We start from the raw sequence: 10,098 nt of genomic DNA on the forward strand, positions 1-10,098 counted from the left end.
GGCGAAACATCAGGAGCCCTTCCTGGGCTGGACTGGGGATCAGGAGCCCTCCCTGGGCTGGACTGGGGCTCCGTGGACGGGGGATCCGGAGCCCTCCCTGGGCTGGACGGGGGATACGGAGCCCTCCCTGGGCTGGACGGGGGAACAGGGTAGCGCTTATGTGGCGCTGGCACTGGAGGGTGCTCTGGCGGAGCAGAGCATTTTCTTTATTATTTATTTTCATTTTTAATTCAGTGATTTTAACTTTTATTTTATTTATTTTAATGCTTTAAAGACCGATTTTAGATTATGTTCTGATGTTCTGCTATCTGTTGTGCAAACTATAAAAGGTACAGCTGTAATAAAACCAGAGAGAAAGGTCTAGGCCTATGTTAAATTTGCCTTATGGAACCAAATCATTTGACAACAAGTCAGACTAACTGAAATAAGCCTGGCTTATTTGGTTAACTTGTTTTATGAAGCAGGCCTCGAGGCATTAAAAGTGATCATATTTTCTCCATTGCATCGAATAGCATTGTGTTGAATCGAATCGAATCGAAATCGGATCGCACTGCATCGTAACGGGTGAATCGCATCAGTAGCTGCTTCATATGTATCTTTAATGTATCGTATCGTTGGCTATGCATCGAGATGCGTATCGTATCGGCTTGAGTCATGAGATGCACATCCCTATATGCGTGCATATAGTTAATTCAAGACCATACTGGTCTCTTCTCTTCATGTTTACAGATTATCTCATCCCAAATTGGTAAGCATCATCCATCAGAGGCAGATCCTGGCATAGGCTACATAGTCATTTTGCCTAGACTGTGCAACATGGGACACCACTGCCACCCCCACACATAGCTCTCAGACGCACGCTTCACTTGTCTAATTGCTAATTGCAGTCTGCTTTTCATTCCAGTGAAAATGCAAATTTAAAAGCTCCCCCATTTCTAATATACATCTACTGATAAACAACTGCAGTTTTATTGCAATCGTCTGCATGCTCATATTCAGATCTGTCAGTATGATAGAACCAAGTATGATAGAACCAAGTCCCTGCCCTAGATGTTTTACTTTTTTCGATAATTTCACAATAAGGAAGAAATGATTTGTCGCTATTTCCGTTTTATCATGACACTTTTGAACCCACAATCTCTCAGCTAGCTAGATTTTCCTTATAACACTTTATTAAAATCAGTAACTTACACTATTATATGATCCATGTCAGAATATTAGTTAATGTTAATAAAAAAATCTGAATTGTCAGTAAAAATTTTGTCTTCTCCATGGAGCCCCTGGAGTACTTTCATGGATCTCCACAGGCCCCTAGAATCAGATTTTATTGTTTAATTACTGTATTTAAGTATCTGTTACCTGTATGTTCTACATAAATCATTGTTAATAATATGACTTGTTCCTTCCGTTTCTTTCAGTTCCATGATGAAGGGAGCCACCAGTCACAAGACCATTGACCTCTCTGGCAACCCCATCTTAAGGCTGTACTACACATCCAGGGTAACACACTCACTCATGCACATTCATTCACACAGTCAGAAGCTTCTTTAGATGTTCTTGAAGCATGCATATCTAGTGAAGAAGTTTACATGTACAGGCTGTTCTGACATCAGTGTGTTTCCACAGCCGGTGTTGTTTTTCATGTGTATGGGGAACGAGCTGTTCTTCTGTCTGCTGTATATAATGTACTACATTGAGGAACCCCAGGGTGAGTATCAGCAGGCTGCTTCTCGCTGTCTTTATAATGGACTATTTTTACAGACTGTGATGTTTTTTATATTGATAACACTATACTCTGTGTTATATAACCTCGGCAACTAGTAAGTGCTGCTGCACTTTTATTCATTTAAGTAGTCCTCATAAGGATGCACTATAGCAATGCTATAATATAAATTATATTTTATTTAAATATCGGTTGCATTTTTTTCTTGCGCAGTGTGGCTGCAGTGGCTGCTGGGAGTTTGCGGCGTGGTCTCTGTGCTGAAGTCGGGCATTAGTCTCCTCCACCTCATCACCGCCTCCTGTAACATGGCTGCTACCGATGTGGCTGACCGTGAGAGAGAGCGGAGCAAAGCACAGTGAGACATGAGAGTATGCAGAAAACAAGAAAAATGAGACAAAGGCCGTGCAAAAGAGATCAGCTGAAATAAGAACGCTGGCCAGTATAGATGAGGATGAGATAATGGAAATCAATTATGGGACCTTGCAAAGCCTCACTGAGCATTTATATTTATTTGAATATAGATTATCAATGCTATAATGCCAGGGCAAATTCCTTACGAGTTTTATCCATATTCCTGTAGATGGGCTTTTTATTTCTGTTGATGGAACTAGTTGCACTATGAGTGTACCATGTTTATCTTTGGGGTGTCATCATAATAATTGTTATTTTTGACGGTTAATTTATTTGTTAATGGAATAATCATGTATCATTTTAATGGGATTTAGAATAGCTCTTCTATTTAAAACCAACATTTCCACACATGCACACACACACATAGACAGGCACATTCCACGCTTCAACTGAAAGCCACTCGAGTATTACTGTATTTGCCCATTGTTTTATCATTGCTTGTGATAGTGAATTATGTTTGAACTCTTTGTATGAGCCTGTCTGTTACTGTTTTATTAGATTGCTGTTTTTGTTGCAGGTATATCAAAGAACTTTGCATATTAATTTGAAGAGTGTGAAGCTATTATTATATTAAACAAGTGGCTCTGGCATCATTTTCGTCCATAGCCTTCTGAATGTATTATTAGTGAGTGAGTGACGTGACATGTGGCCAAGTATGGTGACCCATACTCAGAATTAGTGCTCTGCATTTACCCATCCAAAGTGCACACACACAGCAGTGAACACACACCCGGAGCAGTGGGCAGCCATTTATGCTGCGGTGCCCGGGGAGCAGTTGGGGTTCGGTGCCTTGCTCAAGGGCACCTCAGTCGTGGTATTGAAGGTGGGAGAGAGCGCTGTACATTCACTCCCCCCACCTACAATCCCTGCCGGTACGAGACTCGAACCCACAACCTTTGGGTTATGAGTCCGATTCTCTAATTAGCCATTAACCATTAGGCCACGACTTCCCCGTGACTTATTGGTTTGTGGTAGAGGGGTAGACATACTGTTTGCTGTCTGAAGTTTTACAGCTGTTGTTATAAATGATCAGAAATATATGAGAGTTATATGATTGTGGAGAAAAGTCCTTTTGTACTGTATCCTGATGATTTGACAATAAAGATATCCTGAGACCAAGATACAGCTGTTACTGGTGATATTATTTCAAGAACGTTTAATGAATTTAATCCTGCATATTAAGTGTGATGGCGTTTTGGTTTTGTTTTGAAAAATGGTTTTGTTTCATGAAAATAAGACGGTTTTGTGCTGCTGGTGTAATGTTGTAGAGAAGTTAAGTGAACGTTAAAGCAACGTTCTCTGAAGCTCCACGCACAGCCTAAAACAAACGTTCTATTTCCTTTCAAAATGCAGTGTTCTGTTTTGTGAGACTCAAAAAGCAACGCACTGGGAGCCCAGAACTGTCAGTCGGGCGTGAATCTGACTGATAAGTGTTTAATCCCATTGAGCGCGTACAATTATGATCGGCAGTGATCTGGAGCCGCTTATTATTTACCGCAGCTGCGTCTGCGTGCGTCTTTGCCTTTAAGGACCTGCGACATTTTTTGCCCTATACGAACATCCAGTTGTCTACCGCCGAGAATCTTTGTGTTGTAGGGCTAGTTTTAGGAGAAGAACGCGCGGATGGTTTCTTTTAACTGATCTCGATGTTTATGCTGTAATTTGCGTCGGCCGAACTCGAGCGCCGGAGGGGCGCGAGAGGACACCGCGCTCGAGAACATCGCGTGGAGGAGGGGACGAAGACACAGAGGGGGTGTTCACTCAAAATATACTATCCCTTTAAAACAAGGGGGACACGGCGGTGGGGGAGAGATAGCGGGGCAGAGAAGACGGGATAAAAAAAGAAAAGGAAGAAAGTGCGAGGGTGGGAGGGTGAGAGTATTGCAGGAAAAAAAAGGAAAAAATGTCATCCTCTCGATTGAAATGCCGAGGCGGAGCCATGGACGACGACCGGTGAAGCGCTCGCCAGACGCGAATGAGATTTAACGCAACGCCGAGGCTCGCGCAGATACCGCTCCGGGCCTGGATGGGGAATCTTATATTAAAATTGATGGCATTCTTTTTAACCACGCCATGCGAGCAAATTAAACATTAAACTGCCTTTTGAATTCTATTATTTTTGCATGAATAATTACACAGCGGTCTAATCAATAAGAAAACATTACATGCAGAAATTCATTTTATATTAGATTTTTAAGCATGGTAAGCCACTGTTATGTGACAATGCGGCGTTAATAGCATACTGTGACTGACAGCTGTCATTTCTTATTTTGTACTATTTAGAAATATTTTAGAAAAATATATATGTATCAGTGTCCGTGTAATATGCATTCTTTCACTTTTTAACTTTCACTGTCATTTTATATTTGGTAGCTTTACATTTTTATTATGTAGATTTGATAAGATAGTGGAAGGAGACGTTGTCCATTAGGAGAAAAAACTCGACTAGTTTATTTCAAGCGGCGTCTGTACTGTTCTACACGTCATGATGGATGCAGCTTGGAGCAATTTCCTTTTTCAGGTAAGAACATGCTTATGCGTGCTAATGCTGATAGCGTTTTAGTCATTTAGTTTAAATTCATGTCATAATCGCTAGTATTTTGTCTATAATGGCACCGGTGTACTTTCATTCACAAGGAAAAGGGATGTTTAAATCTGTGGTTTTGCCCCTTCTCTCGACAGACTCCGCCTTCACAGTCCCAAACTGACGCGACCCTCCAATCAGATCTTCTCCCGGAGCTCACGGATGCCGCTCAGGACCCGCCCCCTGAGCACATAGCCCCGCCCCCATCCACGGTGGACACCGCGGCGCTGAGCGAGGAGCCCGTACCGGGTGAGGGAGGGGCAAAACGGGAGGGTGGGAAGGGAGTTCACTGGGGACTGGAGAGAGAACCGAGGTTAGGCTGTTTGCATTAGTGGCTGGAGAGGGATGTAAATAAGTGAAGGTGTTAATGAGCCAGTTATTTGCATAAAGTTGGAATATCATTTAGGATGCCTGCATGTATTCTCTCTTCTATTGTTGCCCTCGAAGCGTGTTGGAAAGATCAAATTTATAAGATCAACACATGAACGGGATCGCAATGTTGGAATATATGTTGGAATTTCAGTGGGGTTTCAGAAGTCAAAATGTAATTAATTTTCTCTATAATCTAATGTATTTTAGTGATCCTGCTTAATTGTCAGAAAACAACACTACCCACAATACCTGAAGAGGGATTCACCATTCAGAGAAGTTGCTGTATCCATGGAAACAGAAACAGGGTTAATGAACTGTTATTGTTAACTAAAACTAATAAAAACCGATCATTACAATAAAGCAATATTGTAAAATGAAGTAAATTATAAATCAATAAATAAAGCAATAAACTAAATGATTAATAATAGATGAACGTATTAAAATAATTAAAACAAAAACTTCAATGACAATTAGAAAAGCTGCTTTGGCAACTAAAATACGTTTGTTAAAATAATAAAAATACTAAATTAAAACTGACATAAATGTAAAAATATATAATAAAATAAAACTATATATATGTGTGTGTGTGTGTGTATATATATATATATATATATAGTATATTATTAAATATTAATATTAAATATATAAATAATAAAAAAAATATATAATAATAATAATAAATGTAATAATAAATACTGTAACACTCCTGCTGCCCTTTCAAGCTACTCTATATTTATACATTTGACTGTTCCTATCAATTTATAATGCTGTGCTGCATGGGATGTGTAGTTCATTGAGTAGCTCATCACAGACATACACAGTCTAATATCATCGTCTTTTTTCTCCAGCTTTTCAAAACCTTTGTGTTTTCAAAGGTTTTTATGATGTGGTTCATGTTGGAGCTGCTTAGAAGTCTGTGCTCCAGAATCTTTTTCAAATCCCTAGGGTAAAAACATTTCCAGGACCAATGCAAATTAGGCCATTTTTTATGCATTTCATGTAGTCCTGATGAAGAATAGCAATAAAACATGCTTAGTTCTCTAATGGTAAGAGAATGATAAAACACAGATAAAGGGTCGGTTTTCATAACTAATGTGCATTTTTGGCACATTATTGTGATGCATTAGTGCTAAAAAGTTTCCTGTTTTTGTCAGTAGGGAAAAGAAACATAAAATTGCCCATGTGATTTCACATCTCATTGTAATTACTGCTTTCAAGCTTTCAAGTAGAAGCTTTTTTAATACAGCATAGCATGTTTCTTGAGTCTAGGTGTTTGTTTGCGACAAATAGACTACACCTGTGTATGAATACCATCTCTCTCTTTTTCTCTTTCCCAGTGAAGCCAGTCACTCGACCAGCCCGACCTACACACATCTGCTCCATATGTAACAAGCAGTTTAAGAACAGTTACAACCTGCGGCGTCATCAGTCTGTCCACACTGGAGTGAAGATGAAGGACAGAGCCGCTAGAGAGAAAATAGATGGAAGCAAGGCCGGAGCACGAGTGGAGAGGCAGACCATCCCTCTTTCCCTCCTCCAGCTGTCTATACCTGCCTCCATACCCACGGCGCTCGATCAGAAAGAGTTTTAATGCTTTTTTTAAAAGTCTCTTATGCTAAACAAAGTTGCACTTTTTTGATCAAAAATAGAAAAAAAAATAGTGATATTATGAAATATTATTGCAATTTTCTATTTTAATATACTGTAAAATATAATTTATTTCTGTGATGCAAAGCTGAATTTTCATCATCCATTACTCCAGTCTTCGGTGTCACATGATCCTTCAGAAATCATTCTGATTTATTAACATATTGCTGATTTATTATCAATGTTAGAAACTGTTTTTGCTGCTTAATATTTTTGGAACCTGTGATACTTTTGAATAAAAAGTAAAAAAAAAAAAAAAAAGGAAAGCATTTTTTTAAAATAAAAATTTTTTCTCGGGTTGGTTTGTGTCTTTGGTTAATGCTTTGCATACCTTTGCTTCGCTTCATTTGTTCTTGCTTTGATTTTTCTACCCATGATCATATCTCATATTTACTCACTTTGACGCACTTTTCGTAAATAGGGTTCAAAATAGGGCTAATTAAATGATTAGGGCTAATTAAAAATTAATTAAACAAACAATAAAATGTATAGGCTATATATATATATATATATATATAAAAAAAAATAGTGATATTATGAAATATTATTGCAATTTTCTATTTTAATATACTGTAAAATATAATTTATTTCTGTGATGCAAAGCTGAATTTTCATCATCCATTACTCCAGTCTTCGGTGTCACATGATCCTTCAGAAATCATTCTGATTTATTAACATATTGTTTGATTTATTGTCAATGTTGGAAACAGTTTTTGCTGATTAGTATTTTTTTGGAACCTGTGATACTTTTTTAAGGATTCTTTGATGAATAAAACGTTAAAAAGAAAAACTGTTTCCAATATTGATAATAAACCATCATATTATTAGAATGATTTCTGAAGGATCACGTGACACTGAAGACTGGTGTAATGATGCTGCAAATTCAGCTTTGGATCACAGAAATAAATTATGTTTTAAAGTATATTAAAATAATAAACCATTATTTTAAATTCCAATAATATTTCATAATATTACTGTTTTTTTCTGTATTTTTGATCAAAGAAATGCAACTTTGATGCGCATAAGAGACTTCTTAAAAAACAAAAAATCTTTCTGATCCCAATCTTTTGAACAGTAGTGTATACATATATACAAACACACACACAAATTAAAAAGTTGATCGTCAACCATGTTGTTTTTGTTGTTTTATTTGCAAATTGTTTTAATTATTCTAATTATAGTATAAAACCTCGATTTGTTATCATGCCTTTATTTTTAGTAATAAACGTTGAATAAACAATTAAATGAAATATTTAACATTTATTTAAAATATTTGTGTATGTGTATATATATATCCATCATAGGAATACATATATAGTTTATTACATTTTTTATATTAATCATAAAATAATAATAATAAAAACACTGCCAGAGTGAGTAAAAGGGTTGCAGATTTAAATAAAGCTGGCTATCTGGTTTGGAACAAATAAATAGTGTTTATGGATATTTACTAAAAACATTGTGTAATAATTTTTTCATACAGTATCTAAAGGCTGCAATACACAACATGACGTTTGCCCAGATATAAAACATGCCTGATATTTTAAGCTGTTTTTAGAACACATTGTTTCAATTTATAATGTAATCTCCTAGCACCGTGGTGCATGTTTCTCTGGGAGTTTGTTGTGTTTGTAAAGATTTGAATGTCTGGTAGGGTGAGATCCTCAGCCATTGCCTATTTTAAAATGTATTCCAGCCTTTAGGGTTAAATAGCTGATTAGGTTTGTCAAACAAATCTCATAATTCTCGCAACACAAAAACCTGATATGGGTGATTTTAAAACAGTAACGGGACACCAGATTGTAAACTATTTATGGAAAGTGTCATTTACCATAATTTCATGATTATTTCTCCATATGCCTGCTGTCCCATAATGAACTAAAGTAGTTGGAGTCAGTTTCAAACCATCCAATTCCCAAGACTCTGTTGTGTACAGTTGTGTAACGTGGTCTCATACCTGCTCTCACCTCATTTGTCGAACACGTACAGTCAGTTGGTTAGTAGGTCAGCAAACAGTGAACATGTTTTACCCACAGAAAGATTTGCTTTGTTTGTGGCACTAACGACGAAAAAACGTAAGGTCATAAAATCTGACATTCTGTCTAACATTGTTTTTCAGGCTGCACCAAATACCAACATCAACGATAACCTAAATAATCCCACCCCGATCCAAATATCTATCCCAATAACAAACCCATTACCCATCAATCCGACTCCCAATCCTAATCCCAACCCCAATCCGGTCAGGAAGAACCATGCTTGTGAGGCATGCGGGAAAGCGTTCAGGGACGTGTACCATCTTAACCGGCATCGGTTGTCCCATTCGGATGAGAAGCCGTACTCCTGTCCGATCTGCCAGCAGCGGTTTAAGAGAAAGGATCGGATGAGTTATCATGTTCGGTCACACCAGGGAGGAGTGGAGAAACCATATGTGTGTCCACACTGCGCCAAGGGCTTCTCACGGTAAGAGATAAACCTCTGCACACCTGTACACACCAAAAAAAACAAAAACTAGTTGCATAAACACACTTTATCCATGAGTGCACTGAGATTATGAGGACATGGATTTTTAACGATTTCTTTCTATAAACACATGCACGCTTGGTATAAACAAGAACAAGCTGTTTATCAGGCTAATTCACAGCAGGTTTCAACAGTGAGCATTACACTGTAGTTCTGACAGTGGTGGAGGACTGAATGTTGTCATTTCACTAAAAGCTATGGAGAGATGCCCTAATTACTAATTTGAGACTGAAAATGGGTTAGATGAGGAATAAGTGACCTTCTATCTGTATTTATCTATGTCATATATTTAGACACATCCAGTCAAGCTAGTAGTAAAACATATTTTTGGGCTCATGAGGCCCTGAGGCAATAAGAAATAATTTAGCAGCACATTTTTAAATGAAGAAGTAATGCATATTTTATGCATATATACTTTATATAAACTACCTTTTTTTAAATGAAATTAATACCTTTATTTTTCAAGAATGCATTAAAGGGATAGTTCACCCAAAAATTCTGTCATTAGTTACTCACCCTCGTGTTGTTCGAAACCCATAAGACCTTCGTTCATCTTCGGAACACAATTTAAGATATTTTTGATGAAATATGAGGGCTCTCTGACCCTCTCATAGACAGCAAGGTAACTACCACGTTCAAGGTCCAGAAAAGTACCAAGATGATCGACAAAGTAGTCCATGTGACATCAGTGGTTCAACTGTAAAGTTGCGAAGCTACGAGAATACTTTTTTGCTCAAATTCTGCTTATTAACCCTGCATCATTAAGGAATTTTATTTCACATTTTCGTCTCTACTGCGTCACTTGTGGACGCGCATTCACAAGTGAACCAGTAGAGGA

General features: G+C 37.7%; 2 protein-coding genes across 2 annotated transcripts in view; both read left to right on the top strand.

The window, feature by feature from the left end:
* The window catches only part of LOC107684638 (CDP-diacylglycerol--inositol 3-phosphatidyltransferase-like), a 6,388-nt gene extending 3,571 nt beyond the window's left edge, over positions 1 to 2,817 (top strand). The window contains exons 4-6 of the mRNA XM_016480939.1: positions 1,419 to 1,500; positions 1,627 to 1,708; positions 1,937 to 2,817. Coding sequence (XP_016336425.1) covers positions 1,419 to 1,500; positions 1,627 to 1,708; positions 1,937 to 2,082 — 310 coding nt within the window. The 3' untranslated portion in view covers positions 2,083 to 2,817. The remainder of the gene's footprint in view (positions 1 to 1,418; positions 1,501 to 1,626; positions 1,709 to 1,936) is intronic.
* Positions 2,818 to 3,635: 818 nt separating this feature from the next.
* Positions 3,636 to 10,098, top strand: part of LOC107684650 (vascular endothelial zinc finger 1-like) — a 17,247-nt gene continuing 10,784 nt past the window's right edge. The window contains exons 1-4 of the mRNA XM_016480957.1: positions 3,636 to 4,655; positions 4,817 to 4,967; positions 6,428 to 6,657; positions 8,674 to 9,200. Of these exons, the coding sequence (XP_016336443.1) occupies positions 4,620 to 4,655; positions 4,817 to 4,967; positions 6,428 to 6,657; positions 8,674 to 9,200 (944 nt within the window). The 5' untranslated portion in view covers positions 3,636 to 4,619. The remainder of the gene's footprint in view (positions 4,656 to 4,816; positions 4,968 to 6,427; positions 6,658 to 8,673; positions 9,201 to 10,098) is intronic.

This window comes from Sinocyclocheilus anshuiensis, unplaced genomic scaffold (assembly GCF_001515605.1).
Source record: "Sinocyclocheilus anshuiensis isolate Anshui unplaced genomic scaffold, SAMN03320099.WGS_v1.1 scaffold573, whole genome shotgun sequence".
Taxonomy (NCBI): Eukaryota; Metazoa; Chordata; class Actinopteri; order Cypriniformes; family Cyprinidae; genus Sinocyclocheilus; species Sinocyclocheilus anshuiensis.